The 27654-nt window shown below is 40.3% G+C and overlaps 1 protein-coding gene across 17 annotated transcripts in view; it reads left to right on the plus strand.

Moving 5' to 3' along the window:
• The window catches only part of SEMA6D (semaphorin 6D), a 59109-nt gene extending 35509 nt beyond the window's left edge, over window positions 1-23600 (plus strand). For 5 of the 17 annotated variants that reach the window (XM_019664343.1, XM_019664353.1, XM_019664369.1 and 2 more), the window contains exons 2-19: window positions 8955-9117; window positions 9514-9625; window positions 10190-10250; window positions 10384-10446; window positions 10560-10661; window positions 10895-10985; window positions 11420-11539; window positions 12210-12298; window positions 13058-13275; window positions 13384-13515; window positions 13818-13973; window positions 14066-14239; window positions 15047-15187; window positions 15283-15360; window positions 15782-15882; window positions 16245-16301; window positions 17814-17981; window positions 19897-23600. In XM_019664343.1, the coding sequence (XP_019519888.1) occupies window positions 9009-9117; window positions 9514-9625; window positions 10190-10250; window positions 10384-10446; window positions 10560-10661; window positions 10895-10985; window positions 11420-11539; window positions 12210-12298; window positions 13058-13275; window positions 13384-13515; window positions 13818-13973; window positions 14066-14239; window positions 15047-15187; window positions 15283-15360; window positions 15782-15882; window positions 16245-16301; window positions 17814-17981; window positions 19897-21185 (3261 nt within the window). In that variant the 5' untranslated portion in view covers window positions 8955-9008 and the 3' untranslated portion in view covers window positions 21186-23600. The remainder of the gene's footprint in view (window positions 1-8954; window positions 9118-9513; window positions 9626-10189; window positions 10251-10383; window positions 10447-10559; window positions 10662-10894; window positions 10986-11419; window positions 11540-12209; window positions 12299-13057; window positions 13276-13383; window positions 13516-13817; window positions 13974-14065; window positions 14240-15046; window positions 15188-15282; window positions 15361-15781; window positions 15883-16244; window positions 16302-17813; window positions 17982-19896) is intronic. The other 12 variants (XM_019664378.1, XM_019664388.1, XM_019664426.1 and 9 more) reach the window with 7 other exon arrangements.
• The last annotated feature ends 4054 nt before the right edge of the window (window positions 23601-27654 follow it).

Below are 27654 nucleotides of genomic sequence, written 5' to 3' on the forward strand. Positions count from 1 at the left end.
GAATTCATTAATTTCAAATGCGGCCACTGTGCTGTAACCATAAAAAGAACTGGTGTTAACCAATCCTCTAAATTCTCCTGCTTGAAGAACTCCCTTTTAGCATTTCTTTTAGTTTGGGTTGGCTAACAACAAGTCTCAGTTTTTGTTTTGTCTAAACCATCTTTATTTTTCCCTTTATTTTTTTCAAACAATTTTTCAGTTACAGCTGACATACAATATTACATTAGTTTCGGGCGTACAACAAAGTGATTCGACATTTATATAACTTACAAAGTGATCACCCCGATAGATTTAGTACCCATGTGACACCATACATAGTTATTAGCATATTATTGACTATATTCCTTATGCTATGCTTCACATCCCCATAACTACTTTGTGACAACCAATTTGTACTTCTTAATCCCTCCCTCTTTTTCACTCATCCCCCAAACCCCCTCCCACCTGGCAACCATCAATATGTTCTCTATCTATGAGATTGTTTCTGTTTTGTTTGTTCATTATTTTGTTCTTTAGAGTCCACATATGACTGAAGTCATACGGCATTTATCTTTCTCTGTCTCACTTACTGCACTTAACACAATATCCTCTAGCCTCTAGGTCTATCCATGTTGTTGCCCATGGCAAGATTTCATTTTTATGGCTGAGTAATATTCCGTTGTGTGTGTGTGTGCACGCATGCACGTACACACATGCGTTGCACACGCGAGGTCAGACAATAAAGTTCGTGAACTCATCCTAGAAAAAGTGCTACATGCCTCATTGCTGAATATCACTACAGTCACCTTTGAAGCACTCCCCTTGAGAAGTTATGCACTGACACCAGCGCCTAGTCCACCCCTCAAAGCAATTTCAGAACTCTTTTTCCGGAAAGGCCATCTTTTTCTGGAAAGAGCTGTCATCATATTACACTTGATGTCTTGAATGTCATAAAATGTCTTCCTTTCAGTATTTCCTTTGTCTTCAGGTAAAGAAAGACGTCATTGGGGGCCAGATGAGGTGAGTAGGAAGGCTGTTCCAATACAGTAATTTGTTTACTGGCTAAAAACTCCTTCACAGACAGTGCCGTGTGAGCTGGTGCATTGTCATGATGCAAGAGCCTTGAATTGTTGGCAAAAAGTTCAGGTTGTCTAACTTTTTCACACAGCCTTTTCAGCACTTCCAAATAGTAAAGTTGGTTAATTGTTTCTAGTTGGTTCAAATTCATAATAAATAATCCCTCTGATATCAAAAAACGGTTAGCAACATCGTTGCAACAAGTTCTCAAACTTAATTGTCAGACCTCGTATATATCACCTCTTCTTTATCCATTCATTCATTGATAGACACCCAGCTTGCCTCCATGGCTTTTGGCTATTGTAAATAATGCTGCACTGAATAGATGGATGCACATGTCCCTTCAAACTAGTGTTGTGGATTTATTTGGGTAAATACCCAGAATGGTATTACAGTGTCCTTCTTTGTCACTTGTTATAGCCTTTGTTTTAAAGTCTTATTTTGTCTGGTATAAGTATTGCTACTCTAGCGGTTTTTGTTGTTTTTTTCATTTTCATTTTTATGAAATATCTTTTTCCATCCCTTTACTTTCCACCTGTATGTGTCTTTCAACCTGAAGTGAGTCTCTTGTAGGCAGCGTATGTAAGGGTTTTGTTTTCTTATCTGTTCAGTCCTCCTATGTCTTTTAATTGGAGCATTTTATCAATTTACATTTAAAGTTATTGTCAGTACATATGTAGTTATTGCCATTTTATTATTCTTTTATTTTTTTTATTTCCTTAAGTCCCTCTTACATTCCTTGTAATACTGGTTTGGTGGTGATGAACTCCTTCAGCTTTTTATCTGGGAAACCCTTTATCTGTACTTCGATTCTAAAGGATAACTTTTAAAGTAATCTTGGTTGTAGGTCCCTGCTTTTCATCACTTTGAATATTTTCTGCCAGTCCCTTCTGGCCTGCAAAGCTTCTGTTGAGAAATCAGCTGACAGTCTTATGGGAGCACGCTTGTAAGTAACTAACTGCTTTTCTTTTGCTAATTTTAAGATTCTCTCTTTGTCTTTAACCTTTGGCATTTGAATTATGATGTGTCTTGGTGTGGGCCAGTTGGGTTCACCTTGGTTGGGACTCTACTTCCTGGGTTTGTATGTCTATTTCCTTTGCCAGGTTAGGGAAGTTTTCAGTCATTATTTCTTCAAATAGGTTTTCAATTCCTTGCTTTCTCTCTTCTCCTTCTGGTACCCCTGTGACGCAAATGTTGGTGTACTTGATGTTCTCTCAGGCCCCTTAAACTCTTCTCATTTGGGGGAATTTTTTTTTCTTTTTGCTGTTCTAATTAGGTGTTTTCTACTATCTTACCTTCTATATGGCTGATTCAGTCCTCTGCTTCATCTAGTCTACTGTTGATTCCCTCTAATGTATTTTTTATTTCAGTTATTGTATTCTTTATTTCTGACTCATTCCTTTTTATGTTTTCTATCTCCATTTTTAAGATTTCTGTCTCTTTGTTGAAGTTCTCACTGAGATCATGGAGCAGCCTTATCACCAGTGCTTGGAACTCTGCATCTGGTAGATTGCTTGTCTCCATTTTGTTTAGTTTTTTTTCTGGAGCTCTGTTCTGTTCTATTATTTGGGACATGTTTCTTTGTTTCCTCATTTTGGCTGCCTCCCGGGCTGCTATGCCTCCTGGTCTTGGTAGAGTGGTCTTATGTAGTGGTGTCCTGTGGAGCCTAGTGGCACAGTCTCCCTGGCCGCCTGAGCCGGGTGTGCAGGTGTGTCTCTTGTGTGGGTCATAGGTGCTCCTGGTGTAGTTGAGCCTTGGTTGCTATTTGCATGTCAATGGAAGGGATTGACCCTCAGGCTGATTGGTTGTGAGGACTGGCCATGACTACAGTGGAGGAGCTGTTGCGTATGGTCTGACCCTCCAGAACAGAATTTCTTTAGCAGGGCTCTGGTGCCTGCTCAGTCTGCCCTTTGGGTGCTTCATCTGCAGAGGCAGCTGGGAGGTACTCTAGCTTGACCCAAAGCCGGCCTCCAGCAGCCTGGGGTCTCCTGGGAGGGGCCTCATCACAGGCCACATTTAGTTGCAGCCTGTGCCCTCCCTGGGGCCACCTGGAATGAGTCACAAAGCAATCCACAAATTGCCACGACCCTAACTGGGCTCGGAGGTGCCTGGTAGAGATCAAGTCATGAACTGGGGCCGGCTGCCACTAGTGCCAGCTGTTAGAGCTCAGCAACGGTTATGGGGCACACTGAGACCAGATGCTGCTTGTTTGGAGTTTGTGAACTCTTGAGAAATTTTAGGAAAGTTCACAGCTTGCACCAAGACAGGGCATTTGTATGGAAAAACCACTGGAAGTGGCTTGGGCAGGCCTGCAAATGGGTTGGGGCAGGGTCTCAGGGAATCATCAGGGGAGGGCAATCTGTGTTAGCCAGGTTGATGGAGACTCAGATATGGCAGCCACCAAAGTCTGCACACAGGGACGGGGAGGGCTCAAAAAAGGAACTGGCTTCTGCCAGCACTTCTGTCTGGGAGAAAGCTGCCTGCTCCAGCCTGACTCACCCTGAGCCAGATATTTCAGTTCCTCTCCATATGTCCCTGGTGCCTTTCAAAGTGCTGCCTCAGCACTGGACCTCAGAGCGAGTGAGTCTTTTAGCAAATAAGTCCAATTTTGGACCCTTTAAGTGTAGTGCCTGGGACTCCAGTAGCCCTCTATCTCACTCAGCCACAACCTCCTCCGGTTTTCACAGCCAGAATTTGTAGAGACTTCTCTTCCCAGCACTGGAACCCTGGGCTAGGGAGCCAGGTATGGGACTGGAACAACTCGCTCCTCGGGGGTGGACCTCTGCAGCCGAGATTCCCCTCCTGATTTGTAACTGCCACATGTGGTTGTGAGACCAGGTCATTCCTTGTCTCCGCCCCTCCTACCAGTCTCGACATGGCTTGTGTATATCCTTAGTTACAGGACTTCTGTTGGGCTAGTCTTCAGGCGATTCTCAAGGATGGATGGTTGTTCTGTAGTTGTAACTTTGATTTGGTCGTGAGAAGCTGCACGCACAGTGTGTACCTACTCCACCATTTTGACCGGAAACTTTGCTTTCATTTTTGAAGACTATATCCACTGGTAATAGAATTCTACGCTGGAAATTTATTTTCTTTCAGCACTTTAAAAAAGTCGTTCTTTGGTTTACTGGATTCCATTGTTTCTGTTGAAGTTAGCTGTCAGCATTGTTCTTGCTTCTTTAAAGGTAATACGTCTTCTAGCTTTTAACATACTGTTTTATCTTTGTGTTTAGCATCTTGACTATGATATGTTTAAATGTGTTTTTCTTTGTATTTAGAAATTCTTAGAGTTTCTTGAATGCTTAACTTATGGTCTTTTGTCAGTTTTGAAAAAGAATGTAGCCATTATCTTGTCAAATATTGCTTCTGTCCATTTCTCTCTCTCTCCCTCTCTGCTCTCAGCAATTCCATTATGTTGAATTTTTTCACAAGGTCCTGTGTATCTCTTACTCTCTTATCTGTTTTCCCAACCTTTTGATTTCCATATTTCTGATATTTTCCAGTAACCTATCTTCCAGCTGACAAATCCTCTCTTCAGCTATAAGAAATACGTTGCTAAACACATCTATTAAGAAGCTTTAATTATTGTGGGTTTTTTCTTTTTTTTGTTATAGAATTTTCATTTAATTCTTTTTTAATAGATTCCAGTTCTCTGGTAAAATTCACTGTCTTGTCATCTTTTTTCTTCAACAAAATAATACAGTTATTTTTAAAATTTATGTTGAATAACTAATATCTGGGTTATCTGTGGGCTTATTTCTATAGTCTTTTTTTTTTCTTAGTCTTAATTCTTGGAATGTCTAGTGATTGGCTGTTTGAACATCAAGCATTTTATATAAAAAATTATAGTCTCTGGATGATGTAATTTTCCTCTAGGGAAGAATCACCTTATCTTGTCTGCAAATAGCTAAAGTAGGAGGAGATAATATCCATCCAGGAGATTAGCATACTAGAGATTGAGTTGCAGTTTTTGTAAGGTTTTGCCTACCTCATGTTTGCCTTTTCTCCTTAGGGTATAGACCTTCAGAGGCCCAAAATAGACCCTTTAGATATTTACTAGAACTCTTCCTTTTTGGCGAGTCCTCAATTTGAGACTGCCAGACATTTGGTTTTTCTTTATAACTACCCTCTCATGTTTAACAGTTTAAGAATTAGCAAATCCCATAATGTGAAATCAAGGGCTGAGTGTGGGCTCATTTCCTTATTCCTCCCTTCTCTCAAGAAACTGCCACTTAAGCCCTGGCTGTCTTGGCAACTCTTAACCCCTTTAAAGAGCTTTCCTCATTATATTTAGGCTTTAACATCAGAAATATATGGGAGAAGCCCATACATAATACCCAAAAAAATGACAACATGTAATTACTCAGGTACCCCTGTTCTCTGACTGAAAAGAATAGCATAATATAGGAAGGTTGTTCCCTCCTCCTCCTTGGAGGCATCTATGTCTATGAAGCTGTACCTTAATCCTCCTAAAACATCCCTACCATTGTTAGGATGGCATATATAAACAGTTTTGCAAATAGTTGTACAAGATGAAAGAATGAAGGAGTGAACACTTGTTTTCCTCTTCTTTGGGGAGGCGGGGGGTGGCATTTGGGCCAGTAAGATATAACAATAATAGTCATGATAATATTCACTAAAATTTAGTATAGATTTACTATGAACCAAGTTCTAGGTTCGAGGTGTTCTATAGAGTTTCTCATTTAATCCTTAGACAAGCCTATGAGGTGGTAAAGGTAATTATTCCTATTTTGCACTTGAGGAAACTGAAGCTTACAGAGGTTAAGTCTACTTAAAGTCCCAGAGCCAGGAAGTAAACAACACAAGTAAATTTGAACTCAGATTATTCTAATCCCAAGATCTATGTTCCTTTCTAATGTTTTTCCCTGCCTCTTGACGGGCCCTCTTTCAGCATAACTAGTTTCATGATTTTACTGAATCCTGGAATCCTGAGATACTTGCTTAAAAAAGGTAAGAGCTATATAGTCTGAGGGGGTTTAGATGCAAATCTCCTTCCTGATACCTTTGTCTCAAGTGTTTCCCAATCCTTCCCCCATGCAGCCTTACTTTGATATATATTATACATTAAATACTTTCATTTATAAATTCTATGGCAAATCTGAAAGTTTTTTTTTTTTTCTAATAAGGCTTTATATAGGGACAGGAAGCAATTAGTGGTAGGGCTTTATTTTTGGAGGATGAGATTGGTGGAGGGCAGAGTATGGAGAGAAATTGCTTTCTGCAATGTCAGATGAATGAGGTATGGGAAATGATAACTCAGCCTGCAGCTTTGTACTTGCCAGTGAGTCAGCAGTGAGTTCATCCTCAGTCTCAATGCCGGAATCACAGCTGTGAGAAATACTCTTCCTGGTGAGGCCCCTCCCTGCCCTACTGTCTGGGGCACTGAGACTCTGTCCACATGATGGGAACCGTTCAGTTACCTATCCTGGTGGAGAAAGAGTCATAGAACTGTCTTCTTGTTTGCACACAGCTATTTCTAAATTTCTTCAGGATTGATTGGTGTTTCTGACTTTTTCCCCTGACATCCAGTAGAAACATTCAGTGACTTTCCATCCAGAGAATGAAGTTTGGGATTAATGTCACAGCAGAATTGAGTTCTTAGGGCAGCATTTTGTATTTTTGTACTGCTTCAACTTTCTGGGATCTTTATAAATGGCCAAACACTGTGGAAACGCAAGACAGGAAGATGCTGCTTCAAGAGACGTGGTAGATTGAAAGAGGTCATCTTGCCATCATTGAAAATATGTGCATGTGGCAAGAAGGCTAGAACCAAGTCATCGTGATTGTTGGGTTGGAATGGTAGGATTGTTGGTGATGTCCTTTACTTTTCCAGGTTTTATAAATGGTCTAAGTTGTAAAATTTATTCTAAAAATAATTGTTTAGTATTTTAAAATAACTTTTCATTTACGGGGGAAAAAATTTAGCCTCATAGCTTTAATATTTTATGACAGCTTTTTCGCAGATCCTACTCAGACTCTTAAGGTCAACTTGATCCTATGCATGGTGTCCAGTAGGAAATGGGTGAAGAGGACTAATTTTTCTCAGGATCTGTATATGCCGGGCATTTAGTTCTTTTTCATACTGTGGAGAAGAGGGTATTATCCACATATTAGAGATAAAGAAGCTAATACTCAGAGAGATTAAAGAAACTTGCCGAGTCAATCAGCTAGTAAGTAATGGAGTTCCAAGTTCAAGACAGACTGCCACCAAAGTCCACACTCTTTCAATTTGGATACAATTGATGCTGCCCTAGATCCCACTAACTTATTGCTGGATTAATCATCCATTAAGAAAAATTGTATTGCAATGTTATTCTCTCTTTTTGTAAAACTAGAGTTCTAAAACTCACTGATACTTGGCTTTTATTTCATTGAGAAAAAGTGTTGCGAGCATTGCATAGTATACATGTACGTGTGTGTATTTGACATTAAGAAGATAAAAGAGGCATAGTAAGCACCTAGTTGAGTGGTTAAATTCCCCCCAGAATTTGAAGTGATTCTCATCCTCTCCCTTAAAGTTCTTAGAGAAATGAAGCTAAAGATAAATCTCAATGTTTTACTGTTGGTACAGTAGTTGTAAGTGACAATTTTGGTTGAGGAAGGAGTGGTATAATTGCAAAGTGGAGCATTTACAGTTTCCCAAAAATACCCATCCCATTGACCCAGCACGGTCCTAATTTGTTTTTTAATGGACAACATTTAAAGATTTTAAAAATGTTTTGACAGTTAATATTGTACAATTCATGCTATCAGCTTTGTTGAGATCTTGATGTACAATGTACTGCACATATGTGTACAGTGTACAATTTGCTAAAATTTAACATACGCATACACCTGTGAAATACCACTTCAATAAAGATAATGAATCTATTCATTACCTCAAAAAGTTGCTTCATAATGCTATATTTTTGAAGAAAACAATCCGTCATCTAATTTGATTAAAAAGCCTGGATGGGGACTCATGTGATAGGAGTTTGGACTCTGATATTGCCCTAAATAGTTTTATGAAAATCAGTGAGTCCCTTAATTTTTTCAGCCCTTAGTTTTCTCATCTGAAAAATGAGGAGGCTGGACTAGATAATCCCTAAGGCCCCCCGTGGCTCTGAAGTTCAATAAAGCTAAGACAGGCGTACTTAGGGTATTATTGGTTTGTGTCCAAATGGTTTTATGTAAAAATGTAGACTTCCCCAGTGGCCTGGTGGCAGCTGTGCTGCTTCTTCCCTGCCCTGCTTCGCTTGATTGATTGATCATGAAATCATTTAATTTCTTTTAATTCTCTTTCACCCTGATTCAAGGTCATTCATGTCGTTGCTTCCATGTTGGTGTTACTAAGCTTAGGGAACTGTTCTACTTAATCATTTAGGGCTAAAGCTTGAGTAATGCTGGGAATTTGACAATGCATTAAGCAAAGATCAGATGAGGAGTGACAGTACCATCAGCTCAGTGGATATTTGCAAGGAATTTTGGGCATTTTATGGGGGCCAGAGGCAAGCTGTATTTCAGGGCTGGGGGCAGGGAAGCAGACTGGAGTTTAATTAAAATTCTCATCCCAACTTTGCCCATCTTCTTGCCAAGTCAACAGCCAGCATTTCTGTTTGTGGTTCTGGGGATTTTGCTGTGATGACATACATAGTTACCGCAAAAACTCTTGCACAGTTTTACCTAAAACTTCAGTATGTGCACCAGATGCTTTAATCAGGCCTGGCAAGCTGCCATCTTTTGCCTGTGTTTCCAGAGATACCTCCTTCACCACTGCCAGTGCTCCTGACGGGAGGAGGGCATTAGAGAGAGCTGGTGGTGAAAATTGAGCTGATTGCAAATGAGAAAACAGGTTCACCACAGCATAGTGACCTTTCTAAACCGTCTCTGTTTTCCAGGTAGCTCAGTGGGGTTTCTGAAGACAGGCTGCTCTGCCTTCACCTTGGCCCACCATGAGGTTCTTCCTGCTCTGTGCCTACATGCTGCTGCTCATGATTTCCCAGCTGAGGGCAGTCAGCTTTCCTGAAGACGATGAACCCCTCAATACTGTTGATTATCACTGTAAGTAATCGAAAGAAGACTCCCATTCTAAGGAGGAAGCTTTTTGGGTTTTGATTTTTCTAAGCGTATTCATTTTTAGAAAGAGAGAGTTTTATATGCCTTAAAAATGTTTTCCGTATTAATTGAGCCATAATAATTTTCTGGTGTTTGGAGAAAATGTGACAGTTTTGTTTGTTGCTTTACTAAAGCAGCCTATCTATAGGTTATATATTTTCCATTAGAAGAAAAAGACCATTTGCTGAATTTCACTGTCTTGCATTCATTTATATTCAAGACTCGAACACAGGAATTTAGTTAAAACCCTTCTACAACTAGTATATACAGCTAATCAATGCTGTATATTGATTCTTCAGCTCCATAATCCTGACTGATGGTTTAGCCCATTTTTACTTGCAGATTCAAGGCAATATCCGGTTTTTAGAGGACGCCCTTCAGGCAATGAATCTCAGCACAGGCTGGACTTTCAGCTGATGTTGAAAATTCGAGACACACTTTATATTGCTGGCAGGTAATTTTCCTCTCGTTGGTTTATTATATTAAAATTATTTTCTCTTGTGGTGCTTGCATTAATGTGTCTAGTTCATGAAAAACTAATATGTGATTGTGATCAAAAATTGCAAGTAGCCAGAAATATTCACAGAGAAGAGTCAGTGTTGTGTACCCAGAACAAAATACAGAGCTAAAGCCTTCAGCAGTGCAATTTTATTACTGCCATCAAGAAATCATACACCATTCTTTATTCCTAAAGCAGCAGGGGGGAAAAAAAATCTCCCTTTATTCTTTTTTAACTTGGAATTATTCGAGCAAATACTAGAAGTATGTCTATGCTAATACAAGTAGCAGTTTGACCCACGCCTGAAGAGGAGAGCTTTCTTTGCTCCCTAACCACAGTGCTATATAAAAGCTTCTCACTAATGAAAAAGGACCCTTTGTTGACTTTGTTGGAGACAGAGAAAATCCAAATGATCTCCAAAACACAATAAAGGCAGATCTGTAAAAATAAAATAAGAAGCAGCTTAACATTTTTTATGCATTCATATCCAATGACTTACGACTGCCTTGTTTTCAACAGAGATCAAGTTTATACAGTGAGCTTAAATGAAATCCCCAAAACAGAAGTAATACCGAGCAAGGTAAGCTAGTGCAGTTGGCAAATTTACTTGCATTCTCTCAGAATTTGGATATTGTCACCCCCCCCACCCCCCACCCACCCCCAAAATTTTCACTGTTAAAAATCGAACGTTGGTTTTGTTTTGATTCATGCAGAAACTGACATGGCGGTCAAGACAACAGGATCGAGAAAACTGTGCGATGAAAGGCAAACATAAAGTAAGTAAAACAGACAAGTGCCTTGCCTGCTAGAGCTGTACTTTCTGTGGACTTGATCCCACAGTGTCAGCATGTGGAACGTCTAATAGTAATGTAATTATTACTCTCTTTAGGATGAATGCCACAACTTTATTAAAGTATTTGTTCCAAGAAACGATGAGATGGTTTTTGTATGTGGTACCAATGCGTTTAATCCCATGTGTAGATACTATCGGGTGAGTATATTTTATATGATGTGCTTCTTTTTCATCAGCTTTTCTTCCTTCACTGGTATGCTGTTAGAGTTGAATTCTTTATATTGTAACCTAGTAATCGGTTTTATCTCTAATGCTATGAAAGAATAAAGGCAGAATTCGTCAAATAGAATTTCAGTACAAATAAAACAGTATTGCCTTCAGACAGGGACATTGAACAGATGTGACACCAGCTATTTATTTTTCTTTTGTAGTTGAATACCTTAGAGTATGATGGAGAAGAAATTAGTGGCCTGGCAAGATGCCCATTTGATGCCAGACAAACCAATGTTGCCCTTTTTGCTGGTAAGATCTTTTAGTGTAATGAATGTAAATGATTAATGACATTGAAGGTGCAAAGGAATTTAAAGGAAGGAAAAAAAAGCTTATAACTAGGATAGCTACCTTGATGTAGGTGTTTCAAAGTCTAAAAGCTATGAAAAATTTTCCAGAAAAGAGGAATTAAAAGTGAACATGTTACAATATAATATTCTGACACTTAGTTCTATTGTAAGCTAAGCCATGAATAAGTTGCTTAACTTTTTGATGCCTAGATTCCTTATCCGTAAGATTAGGTAATGTTATGGGCCAACCTGGCACAGGTTGAACATCAGGTTTAGCTTTATTTTATATAGAGAAATAACAGGTGAAAGCCCTCCAAAGTGTATAACACACTACATAGGGTAACGCACTACAGGATAATTATGGTTACTTTACTCAAATTATAACTTCGGTTTCAGATGGGAAGCTGTATTCTGCCACAGTGGCTGACTTCTTGGCCAGTGATGCTGTTATTTATCGAAGCATGGGCGATGGCTCTGCCCTTCGTACAATAAAATATGATTCCAAGTGGATAAAAGGTACATTTGTGGAGCAAGGATAGTGGGTTGGCTAAGTGGGAACAGTAGACCCAGGCATCTGGAGATTCAGTGCATGACTATATTGTTTATTTAGAGCAATGATAAGCTGCTTTGGTTGTGAAGTAAAAGCATTGATGAGAAATGAAGAGACCGGTAGCCATGGCAAGAAAGGATATTTCTCTAATTTTACCTTAGGTGACTCAAATAAAAGAGATCCCATTTCTGTGTGCCAGTTTCCCTAACTCTACATGCATATACGTCTCCTTGCCCACTCCCATATTTACCTAATCGTAGCAAGTTAAAAGTGAGCATCGATTAGTTCATACCTGTAGTCATTTTGTTCTTTGGAGTCTAGAAATCAAGATTATTTTTTTTTCCATTCTCAACATAAGAGGTTTTCTTCCCTAGTTAAATAGGTTAATGAATAAATCTGTTGAAACAAAGACCTTTGCTCTACTTCAGTTCCCTGAAGCTTTTTCCAGTCCATTAGCGGACATTAAAGACTAGGCACCCTGGAGCTTAGACTCACCCGTATCAGGACTCCAAACTCATTGACTATGGAAGCTCTTATTGGCTTGAAGGAAGCAATGCGACATCTATCTAGCAGTCAGGGGCTTACGCTGATTGAATTATTCTTTAGGAACCAGTTTGTTTTCCATTTTTCTTTCAGAGCCACACTTTCTTCATGCCATAGAATACGGAAACTATGTCTATTTCTTCTTTCGAGAAATTGCTGTAGAACATAATAATTTAGGCAAGGCAAGTATACGCACTTGACTTGTATTGTGAACTTGAATTGTATTGTGGACTTGAATTGCATGGACTTGAGCCCACTTTGGTAGAGATATGGCCTTTGCGTGTTATCCACAGCTCAGTGCATTTAGGGCCAAGTGCAGAGAGGTGAGTAGCTTATCATGAGAATAATTGCTGGAAAACACCTGAACAGTGACCTGAGTGGGAACAGTAGCCTTGGGCCTTGAGGAGGTTTCATTTTTTTCTGTCACTACAGAGAGTGTCCTACAGGCACCCTTGAGCTATGGACGCTTCCTTAATTCTTTAGGGACCCATTGATAGTTTATCGTTTCACTGTGTCGAGAAGCGGGATGGAAAGTCAGAGGCCCTGGTTCAATTTCGAGTGCTTCAGTAAAAGCCCATAGGAGTTTAAAGTATTGCCACCCCTTCTATGCCGGGCATGAGGGTGGCACATTTTATTCACAATATGATGAGCAAAGTGGGAGACAAAGTGCAGGGGCAGTTCCCATTCAGCCAGGCAGTTCAGTCACTCATTTCTTGGGAAGCTTGTTTGGCAGAACAGGAAAATGGCCCTTTTTTCTCACAAGTAAGTCTAGTTTACATTCTCAGTCTACAGATCCCTAGAGAAAGCCTGCAAGATTCTTTTGAACCAGATACATCTTTAGAAGTTTTTGTCATCTCCCCCTGACCCCCAATAGCAGCTTTGGGTTTCTGTTTCCCCATCATGCTCATAACCCCCATTGCTCTACTTTGTCCCTTGGGCAGGCCGTCTATTCCCGTGTGGCCCGCATCTGTAAAAATGACATGGGGGGCTCCCAGCGGGTCCTGGAGAAACACTGGACCTCCTTCCTGAAGGCTCGGCTTAACTGCTCTGTCCCCGGAGACTCCTTTTTCTACTTTGATGTTCTGCAGTCTATTACGGACATCATACAAATCAGTGGCATCCCCACGGTAGTCGGGGTGTTCACCACACAGCTCAACAGGTGAGAACAGATCCTGGACACCTCAAAAGACGTTCTGTCCTTGTTTGTGGTACCTACGAATAGGCCATTCTCACCTGATGGTTTCCCAATGGTTTCCCCCCTTTTCAGTATTCCTGGTTCTGCAGTCTGTGCCTTTAGCATGGATGACATTGAGAAAGTATTCAAAGGACGGTTTAAAGAACAGAAAACCCCAGATTCTGTTTGGACAGCAGTCCCAGAAGACAAAGTACCAAAGCCAAGGTAAGGAAAAAAGACGAAAAGGGTTTTTGTCTTTAACCAAACCCTCTAGCCCGTGGAAGCATCCATCCTCAGAGAACAGCTGGGCCAAGCTCCCATGGCAGGAAGCTGTCCCTATGCAGCACTGCAGGCAGAAAGTCAGTACACACAATCCTGTGAGTGTGAATGTGGAGAACCTGCTCGAAATAGTGTTGCTCCTTGGGTTCCGCTCACTCTCTTTCTCTCTTGACCTGTTCTATCAGAATGGACCCTTATTCCTTAGATATAGTTTATGAGGGGGAAAAAACACACTGTGTTCCTTTCAGGCCTGGCTGTTGTGCAAAGCATGGCCTTGCTGAAGCTTATAAAACCTCCATTGATTTCCCGGATGAAACCCTGTCGTTCATCAAATCCCACCCCCTGATGGACTCTGCTGTCCCACCCATTGCCGATGAACCCTGGTTCACAAAGACTCGGATCAGGTAAGACTGTGCGGCAGTGGCAGCCCGCTTCCATCCAGTACCTCTTCTTCCTGTTGGCCTCCCCTTCTGACTTGGTTCATCTCCTCCTGCAGGTACAGACTGACGGCCATTGCTGTCGACCATTCTGCCGGACCCTACCAGAACTACACAGTCATCTTTGTTGGCTCGGAAGCTGGTGTGGTACTTAAAGTTTTGGCAAAGACCAGTTCTTTCTCTTTGAATGACAGCGTATTACTGGAAGAGATTGACGCATACAACCATGCAAAGTAGGTACATTTTACGAGAACGCTCTACAGCACTGTTCAAAAATTTCCAGCTTTTATTTCTTCTAGTGATTTCCTTTCAGTCCTCTAAATTAGCAGTGGTTTCGCATATTAGTGTTTTGGGGTTTTTTTTCCCCCACTTAAATGAATCTTGGGTTTGTTGTTTCCTGAATCCACTGGAGCTCGAAGGGTGGGAAGTTGATGAGTTTAAAAATAATTCAGCCCTTGTTTTTCACCTATAGAAGATGAGAGCATTTTAGTACCACCCCTCCTGCCTTGCAGATAAATTTCAGGATGCTACATACAGCAGATGTTGGTTACAAGCACACACACACACACACACACACGGAAAACAATCCTTCAAACCACTGATATAAAAAATTATTCGGACCATTAAAACAAACAAGAACTAGGTGAGAGAAATGGAGCAAAAGAGACTAAGGAGAGATCCGGGAACATCTGGCACGGGAAGATTTAAATTCGTTAAAACATTTTCTTTTTTTCCCTATAGTCTAACATGGTCTGCACAAATATAATTCCCTTCGATCATCAGAATGGGAAAGCAATTGTAAAAAGTCTTTTGTCCGGCCTGAAATTTACCCAACCATGCAGAGCAGTAGAAGATGAATCACATAATTATTACTTCCCAAATTATGTATTATACCTGCCTGGTTTGCTACCAATAATATTCCTTAAGACACCTCCCCAGCTCTCAGTAATTGCAAAACCCAAATCTCGCTTGCCTTGTATAATTCATGTAGCTTTTGACTTACTAAACATATTGCTTCAAAATGTATCCCACAAATATAGGTGTAATGCTGAGAATGAGGAGGACAGAAAGGTGATCTCATTACAGTTGGATCAAGATCATCACGCTTTGTATGTGGCATTCTCTAGCTGCGTTATTCGCATGCCCCTCAGTCGCTGTGAACGTTATGGATCATGTAAAAAGTAAGCTGCTGTTTCTGTTCTTACCCTGGGTCTTGCGGCATGAAGACATTTGATGACGAGAAACTCCAAGTTACGTTCTGTTTGGTTTTGTTCAGGTCTTGTATTGCATCTCGAGACCCGTACTGTGGCTGGTTAAGCCAAGGATCCTGTGGTAGAGTCACCCCAGGGATGCTGTGAGTTGTGTTTCATCACATTAGCCAAGATCTTCTCCACATCTGCTTCTATCTTCTCCAGGGTCTCTAAAGCTAGAAATTTTAGAAAACTACCAATAACACGACAACTTTTCCTTTTTTCTCTTATTTTCTTTTTCTTTTTTTTTCTGGTATGGGACAAGTTTAAAGAAAAAGGAAAATCCAGAGCTGTGAGAGGGAAATGAGATTGTAGACAGTCTAATACCTAAAATGGATGGGAATGGATGGAGAGAAAAAGCAATTCTCTTCTGTTCTCGTAAACATTCCAGTTACCAAATGTTTAACAGAAATAACTCATTTTAGCAAGCCTTGTTGAAATGTCTATTTTTTTCTCGCTGCCCATTCTTACTAATCGGTCTGTGTTCTTGGTTCTGCTCTGGTTGTCACTTGTGTTCCTATGAAGGCTGTTAACCGAAGACTTCTTTGCTTTCCATAACCACAGCGCTGGAGGATATGAGCAAGACACGGAATACGGCAACACGGCCCACCTAGGGGACTGCCATGGTAAGACCGAACCTTCCTTGCCCTTCTGGCGCTTCTTTTTGGCCACATTTGCACGTGAACATTATTTTACAATCAGCCTTTTAATGACTCAGGACACATACCACCTAGCATTTAACTTAAACTTCGCAAAAGCTGAGCTGTTTGGTCATGGGCATACGTTAGAGAAGAGTCTTACTTTTTTTTTTTTTTTTCCTTCACTATTTACAATTTTGTAGGAACTCTAGAGAAAAGTAGTCTAACCAGTAGGTTAATCTTTTAATTTATAATCTCTTTTTTGACTTTTTTAGTTAATTGGAATTCATAAATTTTTGCTTTCTTTCGGTTACTTTTTTACTGATTACTTGTTCCTTTAATTCTTTTAGAAATTTTGCCTACTTCAACTACACCAGATTACAAAATATTTGGCGGTCCAACATCTGGTTAGTTTTTTTTAATTTTTTTGAATTAACAACCTTTTCTTTCCTTCAGTTCAACATTTTCAGCCCCTCCTCCCCTCCTTTTGCGCAGTTTGGCAGCCCTTCATTTTTGTGCTTTGACTCATAATTCCACTGATGGTACCGAAAGAGTTTTTCTCACTCAGCACTTCACCCCTGTGTAGCATGTGAATAGTCCATCATTGGCCAAGGCACATCTTCTAAGAAAAATCAAAACGGATTAACATAGACTGCATTCCAGCTGCACGCACGTCCGCCCAAGCTTTCTTCTCTCTCACCCCTATGCATTGTGAATGTTCCCTCTGGCCATCTATATTTAATGGATGGCAGAATTTCATTATTTTCCCCTTCTCTCCTCAACCTTTCCTAAGACCTAGTATGCAAATACACATTTCCCCAAAATGTGTATTTATACATTTTAGAGATCTTTTTTGAATGGTTTGTGGTAATCCCAGGAAACTTTGAATGTTGTGGGCTTGGTGGTGTGGAAAGGACTCCCGTTGAATGAAGCTGGTTTCTGATGTATTAAGGTGTTCAGTGGGATCTCCGCGCCCCCCTGTCTGTATCTGTTTGGGAATCTTCATCTGTGACCATTGCACCCGTCTGAACTGGGGTGTCTGGAGTTTTAACCCAAAGTCGTATGCTTGCAATCTGAGGGAAAGTCTACTTGGTGGAAATCAGTAATAGACATGCTAAGAGGTTAAGTTACTCCCAGTCCTATTGCTACTTCAAAAACTCACCAGCAGTTTCATTCCTCGGGGAAGAGGACGGGGGCATAAAGGGATGGCAGACCTTATGTATCAGAACATCCTAATTCAGCTTGTAAATGCCATTTCTTTTGCATGAGTTGCTGCTAACTCTTTGGAAGAAACTCCCCAGGCATTTTGGGAGGCACGGGCAAGGTTCATCCCTGCTGCAGTGCTTTGCCATGGACGGTGAGCCCTCAATGCAGTGAATAATCTACAGGTGGACGGTGGTCGTGGCAAAGCAGGACAGCCTCTTAGGCAGAGCTGGTTTATCAGACCCAAAATCAAGTGTTTACACGGACTTACCCAGGTGTTTTCTGATGAAGCTACATTTAGGTTCCTCACCAAAGCAACAGTCTCCAACCACCTATGAAAGTGTTTTGAAAAATATGCACAAAAAGAAATGAAATGATGTTGTCTCACAAAATGATGAAAAAGTAGCAATTAACCTTTGGGATTTGCATTACCTTTTCCATAACTGTCATTCGTCACCCCAAAGGGCTTCTGTAAGAGTGTTTTCAGTGTCTTTAAATTTGAAATCGGCTTAATAGAGCTTTATTGTTAATTTTTAATTTGTATTTTTCTCTTGCAAGAGAGGGATTTGGTGTAGTCTTTGCAGATGTGTTTTTATGAACTCCAAGAACAGGCTTTCTCATGAATTTTATTTAAACTGTACTTAAAAATGCAACAGACCAGTCAGAAAAATCTCCTGGCACTACCCATGTTAATAAAAATCTGTTTGCCACCACAGACATGGAGGTATCTTCATCTTCTGTTACCACAATAGCAAGTATCCCAGAAATTACACCTAAAGTGATTGATACATGGAGACCTAAACTGACGAACTCCCGGAAATTTGTAGTTCAAGATGACCCAATCACTTCTGATTTTACTGATCCTTTATCGGGTATCCCAAAGGGTAAGGCCTCACCAGGGAATTCATCTCTCACTGAATGGAAACCTGATTCCTAACATCTCTGAGGAGCATATGGACTTAGGGCTGTCCATAAGTGAACCAGAACAGAGTGGCTACTATTACTGCTCCTTCCACTGGCCGCAGTCACTTCAGTTTTCTGTGGTCATATTGGAGTGCATTCCTTAAAAGATGAAAGAGGTGGAAAGCTGTTAAAAGGGTGGTGAAACAACCACTCAGACAATCTAATTCATGTTGGTTTCTGTCTGAAGACGTTGGAGCCTTCTGGATATCAAACAATTGCGAGGGTCACCCCAGCGACATCAAAAAACAAAACTCATTGATTGCAAATCTCTGGATACCAGGTACAGTAATACCTTGGTTTGCGAGCACAATTAATTCCAGAAACAAACTACTCGTATTGCAAAACATCGCTCGTTGCACGTTAAAATGTATTAGAAATGTTTGCTCGTCTTGCAGAACACTCGCAAACCACATTACTCGCAATCCAAGGTTTTACTGTACTTTGCCTATGAGCCACCCCCAGCTTTTTGTTTAGCTGCAGTTCAAAATGCAACAGGAAAAGGATCTGTGTGGTGCTAAGTTGCTTGAATACCATAAACAGTAAAACATAACAAAGTGCTTACCCATAACTATCCTTTTCAGCCCATAATAGAAGCAGTTATAACATAGCTGTGGGGCAGGTTTATTAAACATATTACTCCAGAAAAAAAAAAATCTAGAGTGCTTACTAAACTAAGGGATCAGGTTTCCAATCAGCGTTTATGACAGCGCATTGTCATTTATGATTTACATCTGTTGATTTTGGTTTTCTAGATTTTTCACTGTAAACAATTTTATATAATCATTCTTTCTGCTTTGTTTTCTTCAATAATACCATTTCTACTTTTCTTTCTTTGTCTTTCAAAACTGCCACTGAATTTCATAACCCTGGACATTGATTAAACACAACTAATGTTCAAAGACCTTAGTACTAACCTAAAGCAACAGAACCTTCAAAGTCACTCTGACTTACTTTATTCTGGGATAGCTGTTTATAGCATGTAACAGACTTGGATACCTCTTAAACTAACATTTCTTTGGTTGACTGTTAGATGTCTGTGGTTGCATTAAAAACCCCAATAATTGCAAACTAATTCACTCTTCCTCTTCTAGTCTAACTTAAATATTTTCTAAATACCTCAAGATATTGGAATGATATTACTTACCTAAGACATAGTATATTTCCTTAGAGTTGTCGGGCTTTCTTCCATAGCAAGCAATTCAAGAGTGCTTCACCCAAGACGGAATGGAAAAAAAAAAAAAAAACAAATCAAAGCAAACATGAAAGTCTATATTTGTAGCTAACAATGACCAAGCAGATGCTTTTAGTTTGTGAACAAATTATGTATTTATATTCCAGTGAAGATAGCATAATTGTATTAGCATAATTATTTTAGCATAATATATGTTTATGCCAACTCATACATTTTCCTAATCCCAGCAGCTGCCCCTTAATCCTGTTTATGAGTTAGGAGAAAATCATGAGACAAAACATTTCATTAACTTAAAACTGGCCATTTAGAAAATGCACACTTTCTCTTTCTAATTTGTAAGTAGAAACTTAAAATTTCTCATGTGATATAACAGCTATTTAAGAGGGATGGTTGCTGGGGAAGAAATACAGATCACTGGGAGATTAGAGTTATCCTGGCATTTGCAGCAATAAGAGATATCTGGAGATCCTATTGTGATGAAAGAAAAAATATATATTTATATATGGAATTTTAGAGTCTACCTGACCCTCCAAGCTAAGCATATGGACCCTGTGACGGTCACGATGGCTCAAAGGAAGCCATTTGCTGGCTAATATTGTTTTAAAGGGCGCCTCACTCTGATTCTTTCCCTGTGTTTGTTGCAGGTGTACGGTGGGAAGTCCAGTCTGGAGAGTCCAACCAGATGGTCCACATGAATGTCCTCATCACCTGTGTCTTTGCCGCTTTTGTTTTGGGTGCATTCATTGCAGGTGTGGCAGTATACTGCTATCGTGACATGTTTGTTCGGAAAAACAGAAAGATCCATAAAGATGCAGAATCTGCCCAGTCGTGCACAGACTCCAGTGGAAGTTTTGCCAAACTGAATGGTCTCTTTGACAGCCCGGTGAAGGAATATCAGCAGAATATTGATTCTCCCAAATTGTATAGTAACCTGCTGACCAGTCGGAAAGAGCTGCCACCCAGCGGAGATACCAAGTCCATGGTAATGGACCACCGAGGCCAACCCCCCGAGCTGGCTGCACTCCCCACACCCGAGTCTACACCTGTGCTTCACCAGAAGACCCTACAGGCCATGAAGAGCCACTCCGAGAAGGCCCATGGCCATGGGGCTTCCAGGAAAGAAACCCCCCAGTTTTTTCCTTCTAGCCCTCCGCCCCACTCCCCATTAAGTCATGGGCATATCCCCAGTGCCATTGTTCTTCCTAATGCTACCCATGACTACAACACGTCTTTTTCAAATTCCAATGCTCACAAAGCTGAAAAGAAGCTTCAACACATTGACCACCCTCTTACAAAGTCATCCAGTAAAAGAGATCACCGGCGTTCTGTGGATTCCAGAAATACCCTCAATGATCTCCTGAAACATCTAAATGACCCAAATAGTAACCCCAAAGCCATCATGGGAGACATCCAGATGGCCCACCAGACCCTGATGCTGGATCCTGTGGGACCTATGTCTGAGGTCCCGCCCAAGGTCCCGAACCGGGAAGCCTCACTCTACTCTCCTCCTTCAACTCTCCCCAGAAACAGCCCAACCAAGCGAGTGGACGTCCCCACCACCCCCGGAGTCCCAATGACTTCTCTGGAAAGACAAAGAGGTTATCACAAAAATTCCTCCCAGAGGCACTCTATATCTGCTATGCCTAAAAACTTAAACTCACCAAGTGGTGTTTTGTTATCTAGACAGCCTAGCATGAACCGTGGAGGGTACATGCCCACTCCAACAGGGGCGAAGGTGGACTATATTCAGGGGACACCAGTGAGTGTTCACCTGCAGCCTTCCCTCTCCAGACAGAGCAGCTATACCAGTAATGGCACCCTTCCTAGGACGGGGCTAAAGAGGACACCGTCCTTAAAACCTGATGTGCCACCAAAGCCTTCATTTGTTCCTCAAACCCCATCTGTCAGACCACTGAACAAATACACTTACTAGGCCTCAAGTGTGCTAGTCCCCATGTGGCTTTATCCTGTCCATATTGTTGAGAGGATGATGTTGTAAGGGTACCTTAAGACGAGAGACTCACTTGTATTTTAAGAGAACCAAGTGGCCAAAGAAACTCTTATCTTTGGCAACACCCGAACTTGCCACATGTAGCTACTGCAGCAAGGCTTCTGTGTACTTGCCTGAAAACAAAGGAAGGTGCTGGCCGTTCCATTTCTTTTGTTTGAAGCTAAAGAGATGAGTAGCTCCGAGGGGCTACCTTACCCGTGTAAAGAGCTGATACAGTACTCAGAAGAACTGTGAGCAAATACTTGAAAATGGGTTCAACTTAGACTGCCATTCTGTGTAGTCTTCCCATTAAATGTGAACATTTTAATATGTATGCATTCACCTTGCCTCTTGCACAAATGTCAAAAACAATGGTAATGTCTCAAAGAAATGAACTTGTAATTACCAAACAATTTGCTAAAAATTCAGTCTCTGACCCAAAACTGTAGCATTTTTTTCATGCGTGGCATTTTTTTTTCATGCCACCAATGAACTGTTTTGTGTGTTTGTGTGCGTGCGTGTATGCGTGTGTGTGCTCGCGTGATCTGTACCCACTAGGATTTGTTTAGGTGCCCGTTGCATCTTTTTGTGCTATGGCGTTGTTTACATGGAGCACGACTGAACAAGAGACAATAGCTACTTCCCACAGCAGTCCATTGGGTTCAGCTTTGAAAAAGAAATCAAATTGAAGCTGATTTGACTGTCAAAATGATTGACTTCCATGATACCCAATGCCAGAATGTAAGAGTTCTAAGTAATTTTGTGCTGCTATTCATTGAAACTTCTATTACAGTCTTGCCAGCTTAAGGAGATAGAGATGTTAAGAGGTATCCTTGATTTATCCTCCAGTATTCACTAGTAAAATTTACCTGTCCACTGTGAATCCGAGCCTGAATCACTCACTCTATTTAACCTTGGACACACTAATAATGTTTTCATTTGATTGTGTTTAGTTTCTCCCATATAGGAAAATTTCTCTTCCTTTAACTCCTACCCCCAAGATTTAAAAAAAAGAAAAAAAAAGAACAAAAAAAAGAACAAGACGAAAGAAATGTGAAAGGAATTGTAATTGGCTTAACAGAAACAGTCTATGAAAACCTAACAGTGGTGCAATCATGTTGTCTATGTTGTGTTCTGTGAGAATTTTCTGCTAAGTCATGCAGGTAATGACAATATACTGTAAATATTACATGTGAGTTTACCTGAATCTGTGCATTTTGTGCCTTATTCATGAGAATGATAGAAGTACTAAAATAATGTCTAGTGTTTTCAGTATAGCACATCATTTACTGAGTGCCAGTTGTAAATGTTTTTCAACCAGCACCTGAAAAGACTTTTTAAAAACTCATAAAAACAACCTAGAACAATTAACTGTAAAACAATCCACCCAAATAGCAGCATTACGTCCTTTGCCATGACAAACATTCCACTCCTGCTTTCCTAAGGATGAAACAGTGATAATGTGAAGTCAAATGAGGTTTCCCAGGTAATGTGATGCCTGCGGAAACCGTATAGTCATTTATTTGTAGCTTTGCAGAAGCCACTTAACAGTTGTTGATGTGCAATCCCAATGGCTGTTTCAGTTAATATGCTACACACCACACCATGGTTTATTGACCCTAAGGTATCAAGGCAGACGAATGCTCCTGACTTAGACAAATAAGTTCAACTGATTTCTTGTGATAATGTTGATGACATACATTACTGGGGCGGGGGGAGGATGGGTGGCTGAAAACCAGAGCATATTTATACAGAATGTAGAATACTGATACAATTATTCTTTTCCTTTGAGAATATTGTTTGATATAGAACGTGATTCCCTGAGATCTCTGGAAGCTCAAAAGCTAGAACTTCTGTTCTTGAAACACTTCAGCTTTGCAACTAAAATATTACAGATTAATAATCAATTAAACCAACCAACAATAAACACTACTCAGTCCACCGTTGACAAATGTATTTGAATTCATCTTTACCAATATTAATCCTATGTGCGGAAAACGGAACAGTAATTCTGTGTGATTCCCAGATAACATTTTGTAACATTGTGCTGCCTTGTAGTTTGTAATGTGAGTTCTATCAGTATTTATGTTGAAATTTCTAACATAAAATCTAGTCTTTATCCTGTTAATTTAATTTTTAAACGCTTTATCCATTTGTGCAAAGGTAAACACAGATTGTATCTTTTTTAATGGTACAGCATAAAAAGTAACCCTAAAGTGAAGTGGCTCTATACTGTTTATAGAGTACTTTAACATGTATAGATATCTTGTAAACTTGTATTGTGGATGTGTAAATAATATGTACTTTGGGTTTTTAACACCGCATGTAAAGTCAAAATAAAATATACAAGTCATTATATCCTGCCTCTTGATGTTGAAGAGCTTTTTAACGTATCATATTTTCAAAATATTTTTGAGTCAACACCAGTGAGAGTTCCTTTTTAAATCTACCAAAATACTCTTATCTGGAATATTTGCTACCCAGTCACGGTTACACAACCCTTCTCTTCTTGCAAGACTGATACTGATGGGCAGAGTCCCTGTAACAAGGAGAAACGATTCAGAAAACCAGTTGAAAACTGCTGCATCAACAATCAGACACTTCAGGCAAACATACCAGTGCCTCACTTGTCCACATACCTAGTTCAACAGACATTTTTAAAACAGATTTTTATTAAAAATATAGCTAAAATACAATATCATATTAGCTTCAGGGGTACACTAGTTTACTCAACATTTATATACCTAGAGAAGTCATCATCATGAGAAGTCCAGCAGCCATCTGACACCGTACCATGCTATCACAATATTATTGACTATATTCCCCATGCTGTATGTTACATCCCCATGACTTACTGTTTTAAACCTGGAAATTTGGACCACTTATTCCCCTTCACCTTTTACAATTATAGTTGACATTCAATATTATTTTATATTGATTTCAGCATAGTGTTTAGACATTTATATAATTTAAGAAGTGATCCCCCTGATGAGCCTAGTACCCACCTAGCACTATACATAGTTATTACCATATTATTGACTGTATTTCCTATACTTTACATCCCCATGACTATTTTGTAACTAAGTTTGTGCTTTTTAATGCCTTCACCTTTTTCACCCTGCCCATAACCCATTCCCATCTATCATCCCAACAAATCTAGTACCCATCTGACACCATACACAGTTATTACCATATTACTGACTATATCCCTTATGCTATACCCTACATCCCCATAACTACTTTGTAACAATTGACTTGTGCTTCTTAATGCCCTCCCCTTTTTTCACCCCCCCAGCCCCCCCCCAATCTGGCAATCATCAAAATGCTTTCTGTACAAATTTGTTTTTTTAATTTTGTTCTTTAAATTCCACATATACACAAAATCACATTGCATCTATCTTTTTTTTTTAAAGGATTTTTATTAAAACATAGCTAACATACAGTATTATATTAGTTTCAGGAATATATCATAGTTATTCAACAGTACCCGCCTGGCACTCTACAGAGTTATTACCACATTATTAATTATATTTCCTCTACTAAAGAAGTGATCACCATGCTAAGTCCAGTAATCACCTGACACTGTAGCACGCTATCACAATATTATTGACTATATTCCCTATGCTATACATTACATCCCTACGACTTGTTTTATACATGGAACTAGATTCGTCAGGGGATCACTTCATAAATTATATAACTGTCTAACCACTATGCTGTACACTTGAAATTAATATAGAGTAATATTGAATGTCAACTGTAATTGAAAATTTGAAAAAGGGGGGCAAAGATAAAGGGGAATAAGAGGACATTGCATCTATCTTTATCTGACACTCCACTCACACAATGCCCTCCAGGTCCATCCATGCCGCTGCAGATGGCAAGAACCCATTCCCTTCCATGGCCGAGCAATATTCCATTGTATATATATACCACCTCTTTATCCATTCATCCATCAATAGACATGCAGGCTGCCTCCATATCTTGACTATTGTAAACAATTCTGCAATTAACATATGGATGCACATGGCCCTTCCAAGTAGCATTTTGAATTTCTTCAGATAAATACCCAGAAGTGGAATTACTGGGTCCTTTGTCTATTGTTATAGCCTTTGTTTTAAAGTCTATTTGGTGTATGTATTGCTAACCCAGCTTTTTTATTTGTTTTTATCGTTTCCATTTTCATGAAATAACTTTTTTCATCCCTTCTCTTTCCATATGTGTGTGTCTTTCCATTTGAAGTGAATCTCTTGTAGGCAGCATATGTATAGATTTTCTTTTCTTATCCGTTCAGCCCTCTTATGTCTTTTGATTAGAGCATTAACCCATTTATATTGAAAGTAATTATTGACAGATATGTAGCTATTTGATTATTCATAATTTTGACATATATTTTTTCCCATCTTAAAGAAGTCCCTCTAACATTCCTTGTAATACTGGTTTGGTGGTCATGAACTTCTTTAGCTTTTTCTTGTCTGGGAAGCACTTCATCTGTACTTGGATGTTAAGTGCTAGCCTTGCTGGGTAGAGTACCCTTGGTTGTAGATCCTTGCTTTGTATCATGTGAAATATTTTGTGCCAATCACTTATCGTCTGCAAAGTTTCTGTTGAGAAATCAACCGACAGTCTTATGGCAGCTCCCTTATAAGTTACTAGTTGTCTTTCTCTTGATGCTTTTAGGAGTCTCTATGTCTTTAACTTTTGCCAATTTAATTATAATATGTTTTGGTGTGTGCCTGTTTTCGTTCATCTTGTTTGACTCTGTGCTTCCTGGACTTGTATGTCTATTTCCTTTGCTAGGTTAGGAAAGTTCCCAGTAATTATTTCTTCAAATAGGTCCTCAACCCCTTGCTTTCTCTCTTCTTCTGTTATCTCTATGATGCAAATATTGTTATGCTTGATGTTGTCCCACAGATCTCACAATGTATCCTCATTTCTTTGTATTCTTTTTTCTTTTTGCTGTTCCCATTGGGTATTTCCTGCTACCTTGTCGTGTTAAGTGCTGATTCAACCCTCTGCTTCATCTAGTTCCTGGTGATTCCTTCTAGTGCATTCGTCATTTCAGTTTTTGTATTCTTCACTTGTGACTGATTCTTTCTTTGATTTCTATGTCCTTTTTTATGCTTGCTATCTCTTTGTTGAAGTTCTCACTAAGTTCCTTGAGCATCCTTGTAACCATGGTTTTGAACTCTGTATCTGGTAGGTCGCTTGCTTCCATTTTGTCTAGTTCCTTTTCTGGAGTTTTCTCCTGTTCTTTCATTTGGAATGTATTGGGTTGTTGGAAAAGTCATGACGTATTTTTTCTGTTTTTCGTTGCAAAAATGCATCATGACTTTTCCAACAACCCAATATTTCTTTGTTTCCTCATTTTAGTTGCCTCTCTATGTTTGTTTCTATGTATTAGGTAGATCTGCTATGTCTCCCAGTCTTGGCTAGGTGGCTTTATGTAGTAGGTGCCCTATGGGGTCCTGGCACAGTCTCCCTTGTCACCTGCTCTGGGTGCTCCAGAAGTATCCCCTCTGTGTGTTGTGTGTGCCTTCCTGTTATAGTTGAGCCTTGATTGCTCTTAGCATGTCAGTGGGTGGGATTGACCCTCAGGCTGATTGGCTGTGGGGTTTAGCCACGCCCACAGCTTACTGGCTGCTGTAGGGGGGTGCTTACTCCACTGAGTGGGATTCGCCCCAGCAGGCTTGGGTGCCTGTTGAGACTGCCCTTAGTGTGTGACGCTTGTGGGGCTAATTGGGTGGTGCTCTGCTGTGGCTTAAAGCCAACCTCCAAGTATGTTGGTTCTGAGGCCTTTTGGGAGGGGCTCTGGTGCCAGCCCAAGTCACGCGCTGCCTGTGACAGCCCAGGGAGTGCCTGGTAGAAGATACAAAGCAATCTGCAGTTGTTTGCTGCCTGTGCTAAAGTTGGAGGGGAGTGGGAGAGGCCACACTGCAAATCAAGCATTGCTACCACCAGTATTGGGCTTGGGGTAGCTCCGCAAAAAGCCAGAAAACCCCCAAGGCCTGCTGCCACCTACCAGCTCCCTTAAGGTTCAGCCACTGATAAAGCCTCATGGGGTATGTGAGTTGAGTGAGGCTGGGTGGGTCACAAGAGTGGAAAGAGTTGTGGTCACCAAGTTAATGTAGACTCTGGTTTGGTATCAGTGCTGAGCCTGGAGCTACTCTTTTTTTTCCAAGAAAGTATAATTTGGGTGGGGCTGGCTACTCCTGGGAAAGTGCCTCTGGCCATTGGGGGTGTTGAGTAGGACGGATCCCAGTGAATCAGCAGGGTGGAGCTGCAGAGCTCACCAGACCAATCAGATTCAGATTTGGCCTCGGGCGGGCTCAACACAGGGAAGACGGCACCTGCCTACCAGCTACATCAAGGAGGCCCCTTCACAGGGAAAATGGCTACTGTCTACCAGCCC

This window comes from Hipposideros armiger, unplaced genomic scaffold (genome assembly GCF_001890085.2).
Source record: "Hipposideros armiger isolate ML-2016 unplaced genomic scaffold, ASM189008v1 scaffold_12, whole genome shotgun sequence".
Lineage (NCBI taxonomy): Eukaryota > Metazoa > Chordata > Mammalia > Chiroptera > Hipposideridae > Hipposideros > Hipposideros armiger.